This window comes from Oncorhynchus gorbuscha, linkage group LG08, assembly GCF_021184085.1.
Source record: "Oncorhynchus gorbuscha isolate QuinsamMale2020 ecotype Even-year linkage group LG08, OgorEven_v1.0, whole genome shotgun sequence".
Taxonomy (NCBI): Eukaryota; Metazoa; Chordata; class Actinopteri; order Salmoniformes; family Salmonidae; genus Oncorhynchus; species Oncorhynchus gorbuscha.
In genome coordinates, this window is record NC_060180.1 from 21,254,230 (window position 1) to 21,272,362 (window position 18,133).

Here is an 18,133-nt window from a genome sequence, read left to right on the forward strand (position 1 = left end):
AGTATGCAAACATTATTAAATTGACCAGTGTTCAATGACTGTGTACGTAGGGCAGCAGTCTCTAAGTTGCAGGGTAGAGTACCGGGTGGGAGCCGGCTAGTAACAGTGATTAAAGTTCAGGGCAGGGTACTGGGCGGAGGCATGTCTGTCGGCGCCATCTTGCTTCTATCCATCCACCCCCCTGCTATGCTGAGAGTTGAGTTCACATGGCTTCTTGGCCCGGGTTCAGGTGGCACTTTATCATACAGATGGTAAGATGAATAAGCAGGCCTGGGTGCCAAGACAAAGGGACATTGAGTGCTGGATGCCTGCGAGAGAGAGAGAGAGAAACTGAGAAAAGTGATAGTGCTACAAAGTGTGACCAATTTTGCTGTGCGACCAGGAGTTTTATTTTGGGAGCCTAGCGACTAGGAAAAAAATCTCCCAGATAATTATTGTTGTACTGATAAGGCTCCGCTGTACAGTTGATTCCGAGGTCCTGAGAAAAAATCACAACCAGGTCAAAAGATCTGGGCCCGGTTTCCCAAAAGCATCTTGTTCATCATTAGAACTTTCGTTGAAGCATCGTTAAATATCCGAGCTGTTTCCCAACACCATCAACACCGTTGTTACTAGGGTTGCACAAAACGCTCGTTATTTACTAACAGCCTCAGACCACTCTAAGTGCCTCAACAGATACGTTTTCCCCCTACCGCTTCTCTTTACACAGGAGATCTCTGTGACCGCTGTTGACTTCACAATGAAGTTGACTACAAATACAAAGTTGCACAATGTCTTTGCAATTGTTACAAACAAGCGAGGCAGACAATACTGAGCCATTCAGACAGACTCTCGCTGCTCTGGAAGACCAGGTGCTTTCGCTCTTCGAGGCTGACGTGAAGAAAACTCTCAAAAGAGTGAATACTCGCCAAGCCGCCGACCCAGATGGCATCCTTGGCCACGTCCTCAGAGTGTGTGCTGACCAGCTGGCGGGCGTCTTCTCGGACAACTTCAACCTGTCCCTGTTCCTGTCCCAGGCTGTAGTCCCCACCTGCTTAAAGGAAACCACCATCGTCTCTGTGCCCCAGAAAGACAAGGTGACATGCCCAAATGGCTATCGCCCCATTGCGCTCACCTTTACAGTGTCCCAGAACTTTTTTGAGTTTGTACTGTAGGATGCAAATTTCTGTTTAAAAAAGCTAGCCTTAGCTTTCCTAACTGCCTGTGTATATTGGTTCCTAACTTCCCTGAAAAGTTGCATATCACGGGGGCTATTCGATGCTAATGCAGAATGCCACGGGATGTTTTTGTGCTAGTCAAGGGCAGACAGGTCTGAAGTGAACCAAGGGCTATATCTATTCCTGGTTCTACATTTTTTGAATGGGGCATGCCTATTTAATATAATGAGGAAGGCACTTTTAAAGAATAACCAGGCATCCACTGCTGTCGGGATGAGGTCAATGTACTTCCAGGATACCCCAGCCAGGTCGATTAGAAAGGCTTGCTCGCAGAAGTGTTTTAGGGAGCGTTTGACTGTGATGAGGGGTGGTCGTTTGCTCGCAGACCCATTACGGATGCAGGCAATGAGGCAGTGATCGCTGAGATCTTGGTTGAAAACAGCAGAGGTGTATTTGGAGGGTGAGTTAGTTAGGATGATATCTATGAGGGTGCCCATGTTTACGGATTTGGGGTTATATCTGGTAGGTTCATTGATACGTTGTGTGAGATTGAGGGCATCAAGCTTAGATTGTAGGATGGTCGGGGTGTTAAGCATGTCTCAGTTTAGGTCACCTAGCAGCACGAGCTCAGAAGATAGATGAGGGGCAATCAAATCACATATGGTGTCGAGGGCAGAGCTGGGGACAGAGGGCGGTCTATAGCAAGCGGCAACGGTGAGAGGCTTGTTTCTGGAAAGGTTAATTTTTAGAAGTAGAAGCTCAAATTGTTTGGGTACAGACCTGGATAGTAAGACAGAACTCTGCAGGTTATCTTTGCAGTAAATTGCAACACCGCCCCCTTTGGCAGTTCTATCTTGTCGGAAAATGTTATAGTTAGGAATGGAAATGTCAAGGTTTCTGGTGGTCTTCCTAAGCCAGGATTCAGACACGGCTAGGACATCTGGATTGGTGGAGTGTGCTAAAGCAGTGAATAAAACAAACTTAGGGAGGAGGCTTCTAGTGTTAACATGCATGAAACCAAGGCTTTTACGGTTGCAGAAGTCAACAAATGAGAGAGCCTGGGGGATGGGAGTGGAGGTAGACACTGCAGGGCCTGGATTCACCTCTACATCACCAGAGGAACAGAGGAGGAGTAGGATAAGGGTACGGCTAAAGGCTAACAGAACTGGACGCCTGGTACGTTCAGAACAGAGAGTAAAAGGAGCAGATTTCTGGGCACGGTATAATTTTTTCACGGCATAATGTACAGACAAAGGTATAGTAGGATGTGAATACAGTGGGGGTAAACCTGTGCATATAGTGATAATTAAAGATATATTGTCTCTAGAAATAGCATTTAAACCAGGTGATGTCACTGCGTGTGTGGGGGGTGGAACTAAATTGTTAGCCGAGGCGTGTTGAGCAGTGCTAGAGTCTCTACAGTGAAATAAAACAATAGTTACAAACCAGAACAGCAATCGACACGGCATGGTGACGTTAGGGAAAGGCATGGTGATGTTAGGGAAAGGCATGGTGACGTTAGAGAAAGGCATGGTGACGTTAGGGAAAGGCATGGTGACGTTAGGGAAAGGCATGGTGACGTTAGGGAAAGGCATGGTGACGTTAGGGAAAGGCATGGTGACGTTAGGGAAAGGCATGGTGACGTTAGGGAAAGGCATGCGTAGCCGGGTGATCATACAAGTCCAGTGCGTGGCTTCAAGCAGCTAGCGGCTCGGGGCTAGCAGGCTAACAGAAAGGCCTTAGAGGGATGATGCGACGGAGGGAAGTCTGCTGTGCCCACCTCGTGCAGTTACATCAGTTGATTGTTGACTTCAGGAAGCAGAGGAGGGAACATGCCCCAATCCACATCAACAGGATTGCAGTAGAGAGAGTCACAAGTTTGAAGTTCCTCAGCATCCACATCACGAGGACTTGTTTGTCACTTGTTAGCAAACGTTCTCTCTGGGTGGTGTTTTGAGGAACGCATGTTACATCTTTGGCTGTTGTAGCTAGCTAACAACCTGGCAGAATAGGAAGCCTACATTCAATGTAATACACGAGTTGAATCAAAACATGTTTTACACCCTAGTTCCTGAATTAATGCTTGGAGTCGTCACAGATCCTGTGACATAAAACACTAACTTTCTATCCTTGCATTTATTTGTCATTATTAACAAATAAGAATTGAATTAAAACATTAAACTTAAGCCCTGTACTAATTATGGCTCTTGGTTATCGCTTAAAATACACTGTATGTGTAACTATGCCTATTTAACTTTCACTGTGAAAGAGCTCTCCTGGGCACACATATCCAAAATAATGTAGGTCTATGCAGTTGCAAAATCGAATGCTTCTAACCAAAAGAGTCAACTATAGGCCTACTTTCATTAACGTGTACTTGTTGGATGGATTGGATGCGGCATTGGTGTCTAGCTGTAGGCGTGTTGTCTAGTGATATTGCCGACCATCAGCTGATCCAGGAAAGAAAGAAAAAACATTGTTAGAAAATAATAAAGGTAAATAAATGATCTGCTACTTCTGGTCACGGATGGCAGGGAGAACACCAGCACCCACGAGCACCTGAAAAACAAAGCAATGAGTGATCTAAAGAGCTGACTGACAACAGCAAACAATGATACATCAATGGATAGATGTAATGAATTGGAATAAAGGATATTTTTTATCAACACCGCATGGCAAACAAATAGCAAAAATGAGGAAGTACAAATGAAAATCAATGTGTAAAGGAGCTCAGCTAAAGCTGAAATTCAGCACTACTGAGTGGACAGCGCCACCACATACTGTAGAAATAGATGGTTTAAACCATGACAGAGAGGTGGGGGTGTTCGTTTCATTGGCAGCTTTCACTGTCATATTTACCACTGCTTTTTAAACAAATATTACAATGGTTAAATTTCATTATTTAGAGCTTCTCATTTAGAGGCTCTAACGTCTCATTCAGCTCCCCCTTAATTCGCATCATGATTTGAACTTTTATAATAAGCTAGTGTCTTTACACTGTTACCTATTCGTTGTTTTGCAACCAATACATTTTTTATATTTAGAACCCTGGTGAGAGATAGAGTGAGAGAGACAAAGAGTGAGTGAGTGAGTGAGACAGAAAGGCTGAAAGCCAGAGATGGAGCTCTGTGCCCAGTCTCAACCTCTCTCTCTGGCTGGCTGCAGTCCAGTTCATCTCCACTGATCTGGCCAGAGTGATTGCTGCCATACCCTCCGCTCATCCCTGCCCTGCTTTCCATCTCTCTCTCTCTCTCTCTCTCTCTCTCTCTCTCTCTCTCTCTCTCTCTCTCTCTCTCTCTCTCTCTCTCTCTCTCTCTCTCATCTCCTCTCTTCTAGCTACATAGCAATGCCTCCTAGTTTCCTCCTCAAACTCCTTTTCAGTCTCTTTCGATTTTTCTTCTCTCTCACTGTCAGTCACTTGAAACTATTGAGTGTTATCTTACTGCTTCCCACTGCTCTCCTCTCGCACTTTTCTTTTTCTCAGAAATATTGATGGAGGTTGGACGGGAGAGAGGGAGAGGGGTGTTGGTACTGCCCAATATGTCAACATGTCTAGTGTGTTTGACCATCCACCCCACATACCCACACCCTCTCCCTCGTCCCCAAAAAACAACCGTCTTCATCTGCCCTGTTTTCTTTGGGAGTGGAAATGCTATTGAATAGGTCTGCGTGGGACTGATTTCATCCTCCCGCTCCCGCAGCTTTTCATACCGTACCTGCTCACTCCTGTGGGCTTTTTGTCCGACTTCACTCTCCGCAGGTTTGGTAGAAGGTGGATGTTTCCGGTTTTCAGGGATATGGTATATTCGTCCCAACTTCCGTTTCCCCTGAAAAATGAATATCGGGACTCCGCTCATGCGCCTTTCAACGCCCGCTACGTTAGGTCAGTCCAACTCCCCCCGCTCCCACAAGAACTAGTCCCGAACCCGACCGCAGTCCTGCAAATGTTATTTTAGACATAGGTCAGGCATATCGCTTGGCAGCCATGGTCCCAGCAATTTTGCGCCCTGTAGGCAATATCAAAAATAACCCATGAAATAGGTTAAATTACCAGAGATTCTCACTTGGCCCATTAGGCTATATTAGGCTATTGGTATTATTGGGATATATCCGCCAATAGGCTAGACGTAGTTTGAAAGAGAGCCAGAGTTGGAACGTAGAAGCACGGGGGTTGTCGCACTTGCCCTTTCTCTTCAGCTACGTTTTGCATAATATAGCATATATAGCATACTTTAATAAGAGCGGGACGATTAGCAGGCAGAGACAAATATGGGTGATCAGTATTTATTTCCAGAAAATGTAGTAGGCCTAAACTATAGCTTTATTATATTTAGGAAGTTAATTTCCTTGGAAAGATATCCCCCATGGTTCTCCGCCCATGAATATAACCTGCTTTGTTTAATAGAGACCACAAGCAAACCTGATCTCACACGCCCAACTGGGAGAAGAGAGGTATGGTTACAGAGCTTCTAGCAGCAGGAATGATGAGAGCGGACATTTGCACTTTCTCTTACGTTTTGCATAGCCTACAGGCTACCTTTTTAGGAGCGGGACGATTTCCATGCAAAGACAACAAAAAAAATGGGTTATCAATATTTATTGAAAAGGAAAAAGCGCAACGTTGCACGTTTTCGTTTTGAATTATGATTACATTTTTTTGGTTGCACCTCAACTTTTCATTATCAATAGTTATTTCCTGAAACTGTAGTAAACTGTAGCCTAAACATATTTTAAAGCAAATTTCCTTGCTAAGATAGGCAAACTGCACCATGCTTCTCCACCCATGCATTTCATTTAGACCACCCATAGAGCCTAAAGCTGCACTTGATCTCGCACACCCAAACTAGGAGAGAAGAGGTGCTATTGAACTTGAAGCAGCGAATGATGAGAGAGAGCGAGGGTGTAAATAGTGGGCCAAAGAGGTGCTTTTAATTGGCTAATGCATACCCTACAAAACAGACAGAGGACTGTTTCCAAGTAGCCTAATCTGCGATACCAAACAATATTGTCTGTTTGATCGCCCGCTCCCGCACGCAGCATGAAAAATGCAGACCACGCCGCAATGATGTTGGGTCCCACGGTAGTCCCCTATACTGAATCCCTCCTTTTCCCACGTTCGCAGGATACCACTACCCCCTGCCGTCTGCCAGAGCTCTGCTAACGTGCAGACATGCAGCCAGGATGGGTGTGTGTTTGTATGTGCACACTGCACACTTACATTGTTTGTCCTGGCATCACCCCACACCGCACAGCATGCTTCTAATCTCCTCAACGTCTCTCCCCCTTCCCCACCTGAGCCATAGCAAGTCATCTCGAACCTAAATCACAAGTGCGTGTGAATGACTGAGAGAATCAGGAGTCAGCCTTAAGATTTCAAGAGTCATTAATTGTCGCTAGATTTTGTCTGTCTGCAAACAGATGTAGGCCTATGTTATGCTACCTTATGCAATACTCATTAAGACCCAAGTGCTCTCTCTCTCTCACTGTGAAGCAGAGCATTTTTGGCTGAGATTAGTTGGTTTATTCTGCTTTAGTGCCACATTCTCAGTAACAGTAAACCAGATACAAGAATTATGGCAAGGTTATTTCAAGATGAATTTGAGCCTGTCTCTCTCTCCCCCCTCCCATGTTAGAACGATCTTCCAGGCCAGGTAATTTTAAGTAGGTCTGGAGCTGATTACATAAACACAGTAATGCCGCATTAAGACAATTAGGAGGCCAGATTAAATGCCCAAACAGCCCAGATTTACCAGCAATGCGAGCCGGGGACAGATGTTTTATCATTTGGCAGGTCAGAGGCCAGGGTTTTAATAGTGGCAAACGTTATTCAGGTTAGGCTGCTGGAATACAGTCAAGTCAGCAGTGACCTCTTTCCTCATTGTTTGACCAATATTTCATTGGTATCCCTCATCAAGTCCCCTCAAACTGTTCATTCAATTGATTGCCTTTTTGACTAATATTCTCAGCAGTCAAAGCCAGAATCTCCCAGAGCCTTGGCTCTTGGTTTAATGGTGGTGTGATTCTCACCAGCAGGCGTCCTGTTTTCATGTGTCACTGTAAGCTCCTAGAAGGTCCTCTTGGCAGAAGTAGATTGTGATAAAATCACCAGCAGCTGAAGATGTTACTGTCAGACTGGGGTGTGAGTTTGTTTCAAGGTGAAACTCCTTACTGTTTTCATTAATGATGGAATGTCAATACCAGTGTGGCCAAACTGAATTCCTCACCTGTCTCTTAATGAAAGTGAAACAACATCACAGCATGCCATTTCCAGATTGGAAGACTTTCCAGAAGGCACAGATCTTTCTTGGTGATCAGGCTACAGATGTGCCAGTACAGTCCTTAATTCAGTTGATTTCGTCAATGGCAGCACAGCAGTGGGCCTGCATCTGAGCCCCAGAGGGATGTCTTCAGGAGCGAGCCCCAGAGGAATGTCTTCGGGAGCGAGCCCCAGAGGGATGTCTTCAGGAACGAGCGCCAGAGGAATGTCTTCGGGAGCGAGCCCCAGAGGGATGTCTTCGGGAGCGAGCCCCAGAGGAATGTCTTCAGGAGCGAGCCCCAGAGGGATGTCTTCGGGAGCGAGCCCCAGAGGGATGTCTTCGGGAGCGAGCCCCAGAGGAATGTCTTCGGGAGCGAGCCCCAGAGGGATGTCTTCGGGAGCGAGCCCCAGAGGGATGTCTTCGGGAGCGAGCCCCAGAGGGATGTCTTCGGGAGCGAGCCCCAGAGGGATGTCTTCGGGAGCGAGCCCCAGAGGGATGTCTTCGGGAGCGAGCCCCAGAGGGATGTCTTCGGGAGCGAGCCCCAGAGGAATGTCTTCGGGAGCGAGCCCCAGAGGAATGTCTTCGGGAGCGAGCCCCAGAGGGATGTCTTCGGGAGCGAGCCCCAGAGGGATGTCTTCGGGAGCGAGCCCCATGCGGCCTCCACAAGTCTACTTTGCATCCCCCTGTTGGTGTAGTCCCGGTGGAGGCCCTGGCACGGCGCCCCTTCCAGGCTGGCAATGTGGTGGTGTGGTGCTGGAGGGGTGTCAACAGGCATTAGTGCTGATTTCTAGGGGTGCAGGCGGAGGGGCTACACTCAGCTACAGACTGTAATCATGTTGCATAACCACTTCCAGACAAGCCTCCCCCCAGGGAGGGACTTCCAGTAAGGGTGTTGTAGACTGTCTCCTGCCTCTATTGATGATTTATTATGAGATGATATGGAATGTGAGGGGGTGGGGGAGGGGAGATTACTATGCTGTGTTGTGTTTGTCTGTCTTTATGCCCGTTAAGCTCGAATTGCACCAAAGAGTCTTGTCAGGCTTCATTTGCTTAATCCTGTTCGAGGCAGTATAACGCTATTTAATCTTTAAACAGCGTTTTACTATTGTTTATACTTCTCAAGCACCCGAATGGTATTTCTCTGGGACATACAGCTTTATTTCATTTGATGGGGACATTTTTTTTAAAGAAGCCTTTTCTCACTTTATCGGTGCGATGTATGGCAGACAGGATGGGTGAACTGTATAATGGCCCATTAATGTCGTCAGGGGATAGTCTGTCTCGCTGGCGCTCAGCTCAGCCTTTTCGCCTCACTGAGTTCAATTGAATTAGTCAAAATTTGTGGGTTTCAGTCACACTGTGTCTGCCCAGGCAGTGTCACACTGCCACAAGGATCCAGCATCATTCTGGGTGGTTTGCATTAGTATGGATCTTTCTTATGAAGGACCATGATTCATTTGAATGCAGATAGATGGGTATTGATTTCGTTTTTTCCCATTTTGATTCTGCTAACCTTTCTTATGTAGGTCCTACTCAAAAGCACGTAGGCTAATCTTACCTGACAATCATATGGCGAGAGAGAAGCCAGCACGTTACCATGTGTGTGATGGCACCCAGGCCTGTTTCAGTGGTCTGCGTAGCTGCCTGGTGAGGAAATCATTGGCCTGGACGTGATGGGACATGTACTGATCGATGTGGGCATGTCAACAAGCCTCCTGGTCAGAGTGGCCAGTCCATCAGCACCCAGCCCTCTAATCAGATGTGGCAGCCAGTAGCCTGGCAATGGGCGCCATCTTCCCTTAGTCAAACAGATTCTCTCTCGTGTCCCTGAATGCTGACTGAAGGCTGTGCTGCTGTGTGAAGAGGTGTATTTAGGGTGTAGTTATCCTGACTCCCCTTTCATCGATGACTTCATTCAGCGATGATGCGTCTTTTAGAGAACATCCCTTCTGAGACCGGTTTCATATGCCCTAGGACTTCTAAGTGAATGAAAAGAGATGGAGGAATTCAAACACCTGTTGGAGCACATCATCAGCTGTCATCTAGGCCTATACTTTTGTTGCCTAGGAGACTTAGCCCACTTTGGTTTTCTGGCTTTGTGGCACAAACCGGCCAAAGCGCTTGCATAGCTCAAGCTTCGGTTGAAACCAGAGCCACTGTGATCGTCAAGCATTTCAATCACGCCGCCGAAATGTTCTCATCTGAAATAAGTGTCTCGCACTGAAGATGCTGCCCCCGTTGTTCTGCTTCAGTTGTTGCATACCGAAAAGAACGCCTCTGGATTGTCAGGGATATGCTTGCAGTGTAGTTTCCCAACGTAGTGTCCCAATTACCTACCGCTTAGAAATCATCCAGCACTTGTGGTCACTTCTTTGACAATGATGGCTTTAGTAGTACATTTCCTCTGAGCTGTTTGTAATGAGCTCATGTGAAGGCAGCAGGGAGGGAATCCCATCTCTCCGTGAATATCTGGGACTAGCAGCATGTTTTCTAACTCCCTGTGGCTGTCCCTGGCCATGTGGTGTTGGTTACCACTGCAAATGCACAGTGGCTACGGGCCGTGCTGAGGGAGCCTCCTACAGCCCAGGAGACATCTGTGTCTGTGGTGGAGCTAATATGAGCTTCATGTCGTAGCGGCGTAGCGGCTAGGTGAGTCAGGTCTGCCTCCCTCCCAGGCCCAGACAGATCCCTGACCAACGGGACAGACTAATCCTAGGCAGGGTCTGATCAGGCTAATCTGCCCACATGACCTGCCTCTTAACTGAACTCCCTCCCCTCCCCCATCCCCGCAGACCACAACAAAACAGTAGTTAGCTGTATAGGAGACGCCCATGCTACACCCCCCCTTAACCTCGCCCTTGGTAGGGAACACCTAGTAGGGATGAAAACACAACACTCCACCTATAAGAGATGCCCAAGCACCCCCAGCTGTGCTACCCACCACCTTCACCCAGCATTGGTGTTAACAAGCCACGTCATTACAGGAAACGGCTAAGCCCCCCCCCCTTTGAACCCTCTCCTCCCTGCGCCGGTGATTAGGCTGCTCCACAACCGTCCACCTATAGGAAACGCCCATTAATTCCCCAGCCCAGCCAGCCAGTCCCAGGGTGGGAGTGTGTGTCTGTTTGACCCTCAGCTCAGGGATTGTCTTACTCCCACCACAAGCGCTGAAAGTGTTGTTTTTGTCTGGCAGAGGAACTATTTTGGACTCTGTCAGCACCATTCACTGGGCTCGTGGGATAGAGAGGACAGGAGGGGTGTGTGGGCTGTTGATCCTCCTCCTTGAAGTAAACAAGTAATTACGCAGACATGCATAAGTGCAGAGCAGAGACACAGAAACATGCCTTAGTCTTGCTCAGTGTCGCCTCAGGTTCACCAAGAGTCTATCCTCTTGAATAAGCCACGGTGATTAATTGCTCACATTTTGTTTTTTTTACACCGTTTTTTATAAAGTGTGTGGAAGGAGGACATTTCTTCCCACATTTGTACAGTGGTGGTTTATGAATGACTCATTACTGAATGACTCATTACTGAATGACTCATTCAGGAGTATTGATGTTTCCCGTTTGGTGTCTGCAAACACAAAACTCAAAACTTTGTGTCCTTCATAGACAGACTGTGTACACTATACACCAGAGGTTGGTTGATCCTGCCAGTCGGTGCCTCAGGTCCGGGTTGTGAAGAGCAAACACAAACAGACAGGCATGTGACCGGGTGACATCACAAGTACAGGTCAGCTTGTGATTCAACACTGGGTAAACACACCCGGAGGAGAGAAGAAGAGAGGAGTGGAGGACCGGAAAAGGAAGAGGAGAGAAGGCTCGGTTCGTCACAGCCACACACGATAGGGATGTACTGACTCTCGCGCTCCTCCTCCGTACCGCCACCTGATTACCTCTTTCATTGTTCTCTCCCACCGTCTTAATCCCTCTCCCTTTCATCTCACACCTCGTCCCTTCCCTGCGACTCTGCCCTGAAGTCAGACCATTTAAAGCACATTGTGATGATGATGGATATGGAAGGACTGAGAAAGAGCCTACTTAAAAACCGCCAAGAGCTCCGATCTTTGGCGACCAAACCTAATAAATGTTTCATAGTATCATAAATGTTACCATAAGCATATACAGTGTATTCAGACCCCTTGACTTTTTCGACATTTTGTTCCGTAACAGGCTTATTCTAAAATTGATCAAATCTTTTTTTCCTTCATCAATCTACACACAATACCTCATAATGACAATGCAAAACTATTTTTTTTAAACTTTTTTTTCTCCACATTTTTATAAATACAAAACTGAAATATTAATTTTACATAGGTTTTCAGACCCTTTACTCAGTACGTTGTTGAAGGACATTTGGAAGCGATTATAGCCTTGAGTCTTCTTGGGTATGGCACTACAAGCTTGGCACACCTGTATTTGGGGAGTTTCTCTCATTCTTCTCTGCAGATCCTCTCAAGCTCTGTCAGGTCAGATGGGGAGCATTGCTGCACTGCTATTTTCAGGTCTCTCTAGAGATGTTCGATCGGGTTCAAGTCCAGGAACATTAAGGACACCTTCCTAATATTGAGTTGCACCCGCCCTCTTTGCTCTCAGAACAGCCTCAATCGTCGGGGCACGGACTCTACAATTTGTCAAAGGCATTCCACAGGGATGCTGGCCCATGTTAACGCCAATTCTTATCTTGACATCATGGGAAAATATAAGGAAATCAGCCAGGCCTCAGAAAAAGAATTGTAGACCTCCACAAGTCTGGTTCATCCTTGGGAGCAATTTCCAAATGTCTGAAGGTACCACGTTCATCTGTACAAGTATAAACACCATGGGACCACGCATACCACTCCGGAAGGAGACGCGTTCGGTCTCCTAGAGATGAACGTACTTTGGTGCGAAAAGTGCAAATCAATCCCAGAACAACAGCAAAGGACCCTGTGAAGATGCTCTAGAGGAAACAGGTACAAAAGTATCTATATCCACAGTAAAACGAATCCTATATTAAGGAATACCTAGGATAGGTTAAGTAATCCCTCTCAACCCACCCCCCCTAAGTTTTAGATGCACTATTGTTATGACTGTCCCACTGGATGTCATAAGGTGAATGCACCAATTTGTAAGTCGCTCTGGATAAGAGCGTCTGCTAAATGACTTAAATGTAATGTAAATCTATATCGACACCACCTGAAATGCCGCTCAGCAAGATAGAAGCCACTGCTCCAAAACCGCCATAAAAAAGTTAGACTACGGTTTGCAACTGCATATGGGGACAAAGATCATACTTTTTGGAGCAATATCCTCTGGTCTGATGAAACAAAAATAGAACTGTTTGGCCATAATGACCATCGTTATGTTTGGAGGAAAAAGGGGGAGGCTTGCAAGCCGAAGAACACCATCCCAACCATGAAGCACGTGGGTGGCAGCATCATGTTGTGGGTGTGCTTTGCTGCAGGAGGTTCTGGTGCTCTTCACTTGAGGAAGAGAACTTATGTGGATATATTGAAGCAACATCTGAAGACATCAGTCAGGAAGTCAAGGTATTGGAGTTGCCATCACAAAGCCCGGACCTCAATCCTATAGAAAATGTGTGGGCAGAACTGAAAAAGCATGTGCGAGCAAGGAGGCCTACAAACCTGTAGGAGGCCTACAAACCTTACACCAGCTCTGTCAGGAGGAATGGGCCAAAATTCACCCAACTTATTGTGGGAAGCTTGTGGAAGGCTACCCAAAACGTTTGACCTAAGTTAAACAGTTTAAAGGCAATGCTACCAAATGCTAATTGAGTGTATGTAAACTTCTGACCCACTGGGAATGTGATGAAAGAAATTAAATCTGAAATAAAACATTCTCTCTACTTTTATTCTAACATTTCATATTCTTAAAATAATGTGAGGATCCTAACTGACCTAAAACATGAAATTTTTACTTGGATTAATGGTCAGGAATTGTGAAAAACTGTGTTTAAATGTATTTGGCTAAGGTGTATGTAACCTTCCGACTTCAAATGTATATATGAATCCCCTTTATCATAACATTTTATGTGCATGTTCAGATTATGGGCATTTTCATACAGTCTGCTGAAGTGTTTTGTATTGAATGGCTGCATAACATCACCTAAATGTAAAGCCACCTTACGTTTATTTCCATGGGCCTCCCGGGTGGCGCAGTGCTAGCTGTGCACTGATTCTGGGTTGTCCAGCGTCGTCCAGGTTAGGGAGGGTTTAGCCAGCAGGGATATCCTTGTCTTATCGTGCTCTAGCGACTCCTGTGGCGGGCCAGGCACAGTGCACGTTGACAAGGTCGCCAGGTGTACTGTGTTTCCTCCAACACATTGGTGCGGCTGGCTTCCGGGTTGGATGTGCATTGTGTCAAGAAGCAGTGCGGCTAGGTTGGGTTGTGTTTCGGAGGACACATGTCTCTCGACCTTCGCCTCTCCCGAGTCTGTACGGGAGTTGCAGCGATGAGACAAGACTGTAACTATTACCAATTGGATACCACGAAATTGGGGAGAAAAAGAAAAAAGAAAAAGATTCCTTCCATATTACTAAGGGCAATGACATTTATAATATTCACCTGTATGATAGTGACAACAAGGGTTTTATGAATCCACTGTGGAATTACCACTCTCTCTACGTTGTCCTCGTCATCCTCATAATCACCTTCACAGACCTGTGTCCGCCCACCGTGCAGACTTTGCACAGCTTTATTTAGCCTGTCTGTGGATTTCTGATTAGAGTGCCTCAGACCTGCACCGCTCGTGGCAGAGTGACGTCACACTACCACGTCTCCGCAAGGCATTATCTGCACAGTGTGTGCTAGAAGGAAGGAGGGAATGCAGTCCCAGGCACTTGTGACCCAGTGGAGAGTGGGCTTCGTCTGAGCTGTATCCTTTTCACCCGTCTTAACGCTCCGCAAATGGGATGACTGTCAGCAAATCTATTCCCCTTCCACCATGGTGATAGTGGAGACATTCGCATACTTCGTGTGGAAATCGAGTAAAGACAGAGGTAGGGCAGGGAGAGCACTGAAGGAGACATGGCACTTTGAGTTGGAGAGAGGATCTTGATCGTAAATATATCTCCTTCTATTGTGACTTTAGTGTGAGAGTGTGATAAAACCAGTGAGGGGAGGTGGTATGGGGAGGAGCCCGCTCATAAACTTCTATGTTCTTGTCCCCCTGCAGATCTGCTGAAGTGTGAACTTTCACCTCTCTCTCCTTTGGCCTGTTCTGTAAAGAGCTTCTGTTGTTGAGGAGCTAAGACTCTGCAGTACTTGGCTGTGCAGGAGACACCAGTGAAGGTCGACACACCTGCAGCAGCAACAACAACTACCATCACTGAGTCCCCTAGTGTCAAACGTCTGTGAGATTCCACAAACGAGTGAGTCCAAGAAAGAGGGAGAGTCCAGGAGGGAAACTAAGAGGGAGTGAGAAAGCTAGAGGATGAGAAGATTCCTCTCGCTCTATCTCTCTGAAGACTGGATTAGACAGGACACACCCTGTCCGATATTGCACTAGGAACAATAGAGTCTCTGGACTCCATCAGTCAAATCAAACCATTGGAAAAACTAACAACAGTTGCATTGATTGTTTTGTCTTTCTAGCCCTTTTTGGACACCCACTGATTTTCACTCTCCGTTTTTTTCTGCCACTGCAAAGATGGCCCTGTGTGTTTTGTCATGGGGGCGGACTGTTAAGTGTTGATCCCGGGAAATAGGTGACTCACAGCCAGGAACATGTCTTGGAAGAGGAACTACTTTGCGTCCGGAAGTGGCGGACTGCAGGGGATCTTTACCCCACGCACCATGACATCCATCGCCCCCAGTAAAGGACTCAGCAACGAGCCGGGCCAAAACAGCTGCTTCCTCAACAGCGCACTGCAGGTAGGGATACAAACAAACACACTACTGCTTGCACGCACACACAGCAAATTTTAGGTCCGAATTTTAACATCCAGAATATTAACACCCACAGTAAAATTATATGTGACCCACCAAAATAATGTTAAAAATAAAACTTTTCATAGTGTTCACAAACTAACACTCCTAGAGTGGTGGTCCTTAACACCACGGGTGTTTCAAATCCAGACTTAAATTAACACTTTATTAGAGCTGTTGCTGCATGTAGTGTTACAGTATATCTTTTTTTTTGGGGGGGTTGTTTTAGTGTTGCAGGTTGTATAAAGCCTTATTTGCATATATCCCAGCATGCCTTTCAATTGAATGTGAGAGATACCCACCCATGAATGTATTTGTTAGTGACAGACATAGTTATTGTATTCAATAACTTCCAGTCCTGAAACTTTCACTGAGTGAGTGACTGAACAAGTGTATGTGTTTGACTTTAAAGTCAACCCTTTGTGCATTATACATTTCATAAGGCCTAGTTGTCCTTAACATTGTGGTCTGAATATCAAATTTTGTCTCGTGGGCTACATCAGACCAGCAATAAACTGGTTTGTGAAGTGATTATTAATTCCTTACGGTATCCTGCCAGAGGGAGGACATCCAACAATTTCAATATTTTATCACCCACAACCTGCATTCAGAATGCCTGCTATGGTGAAAGACATAATAAACAACACTACCTAAACCATCTAAACTGGAAGAACCATCTCAGTAACGGGTGCAATAAGCCAAACCCCTTACAGATTGAAAAAAACGAATACAAATTAAATTATTTTATAACAAATGCGCTTTCTCCTGCAATCGATAGTGGTCGCTGTCTGCGGTTCTGAGACATCAGTGTGCTGTTGAATTGGCACCTTTTCCTAGACCATGTTGCTATGTGGATAGTAGCAAAGTTAACCAGCATATTGGTGTTGAGAACAATGTGGCGATAGCAGCAGCGGAGTTAGGAGATGAGAAAACAGCCCTTTGCCTTAGTTGGCTAAGAAAAGTGAGGAGATAGGAAACCAAATTAATTAGGTCTATACTCAATAGCCTAACTGTTAAATATGCCTGGCTTTATTTATCATCCATATTACAGTAGCAATCAAAAGTTTGGACACACCTACTCATTCAAGGGTTTTTCTTTATTTTTACTATTTTCTACATTGTAGAATAATTGTGAAGACATCAAAACTATGATATAACACAAAATAGTTTTAAAAAATAAAGAAAAACCTTTGAATGTGTAGGTGTTCTAAACTTTTGACCGGTACTGTTTATTTACAGAAACAAGACAGATCCTGCTTATGTTGCCTGTTTGAGTGTTGTCAGATAAACAGGTAAACATGTCAGATAAACAACATCACAAATGTGGCTATTTAAAGGCTTTGCACGTGTTTTTGTTGGAACAGCCCCTCTGGTTTTACTTAGAACTTCTTTAGTGTTGTTTACACTATTCCAAATTTTCCCCCAAATAATATTAATAATACAAATAATAACCCTCATTTTTCTTGATCTCCCTCTTATTGTTATTATTACTACTACTATTATTATGATAATCATTATACAAATAAGTAATGTCATTATCATTACTATGCTTTGTATACCTGCCTGGTATAACCACCATCGAGCTGCAGGCCTAAGAGCGCATTCTGTTTAGTCTTAATACGGTAACTTACTTCGGCCTATATTTCAATACTTATGTAGCCTAATGTATCAATCAATCATTCATTTGTTCATGTCATCACAAAGCATACGAGTCATTCATTATTTCAAATGCAGTCAAGCTTTTTAGCTTCAAAATAAAAGAACAAAGCGACCCTTCAATAATTGGCGTAAACAATAATTAAACTGTTCAAGTTCGGCAATTGCATTCACGAATGCAACATCACGTCAACAGTCCCCGCTGCCTAAATTGTTTAGTGCATTTAAAAAAAAATGTATAGTTTGTGTGCACTTCCGGTAAATCCCTATACCTTGGTATGGTACAGAAACGGTATGACGGTATGCAAATCTGAATACCACCTAACTCTAGCACAGAATAAGGCACAATTGCCAGAAAATAAGTTTGTCAAAGTGTCTCTTGCGCAGAGATTTTGAGATCCCCTGTCCAAATTTCATCATTAAAACTCTCCTGTCGGATTTGTCTATGATTATGCACATGTGCAAAGGGATTCATGTACAATCCTAGCAGTCAAACGAGTTAAATCGACATCCTTTAATGGGAAAATATTTTAATAAGAGTTAAATAAGGCGAATTATCATTGCTGTTGCAACATGTGCACATTTCTTTATTATGTCACATTAGCTCACAATAATTATTATTTTGAAAACAGAATTTAGCTTCTTACGTCGCTTCAAGTTACGTCGACATTCCTTCTTAATTTGCTCTATAACGTTATGGAAAAAGAGTTAGACTTCTGTGAGAATACAGGGGAGGAGCAGTGACTACAGACAGTAATAGACAAGTCCTGTGTGGCACCCTTAGGAAAATATAGTGAAACACAACTCTCTGAAATACGTGTTAGTATCCTCACTTGACATGACAGAGAGAGGACGATACATTTAATGTAGCATGATACACACATCCAGAATGTTCTCAGAACTTCATGCTCCATGTGTATCTCTAAATATTTCAGTGTGGTGATGTTCTTCACTCGGAGTCTGCTTCCCATACTTCTGGCTTCTCATACCCACATTTTCAGATTAGTCCAACTTCTAAGCTGTCAGTGATATGAAACTTTATGCTAGATCTCGTGATAATCAGCCTTTGTTCCTGACTAATCCCTCTGCTGATGCAATCCTGTAATTACAGATTCTCATGTAGTCCCGTACAATG

At 45.1% G+C, this 18,133-nt stretch overlaps 1 protein-coding gene and 1 long non-coding RNA gene across 9 annotated transcripts in view; one reads left to right on the plus strand and one right to left on the minus strand.

Annotated features, from left to right (window-relative positions):
- Window positions 1-18,133, plus strand: part of usp54a (ubiquitin specific peptidase 54a) — a 107,162-nt gene that overhangs the window by 41,139 nt on the left and 47,890 nt on the right. For 6 of the 8 annotated variants that reach the window (XM_046358798.1, XM_046358802.1, XM_046358801.1 and 3 more), the window contains one exon: window positions 14,591-15,288. The exons of the other annotated variants lie outside the window; for them this stretch is intronic. In XM_046358798.1, coding sequence (XP_046214754.1) covers window positions 15,142-15,288 — 147 coding nt within the window. In that variant the 5' untranslated portion in view covers window positions 14,591-15,141. The remainder of the gene's footprint in view (window positions 1-14,590; window positions 15,289-18,133) is intronic. 8 annotated transcript variants of the gene reach the window in all.
- Window positions 36-10,082, minus strand: LOC124041329. Its single transcript, XR_006839918.1, has 3 exons — window positions 8,973-10,082; window positions 2,938-4,984; window positions 36-308 (listed from the first exon to the last, which is right to left on the minus strand). It is a non-coding gene; the product is annotated as an uncharacterized LOC124041329 (long non-coding RNA).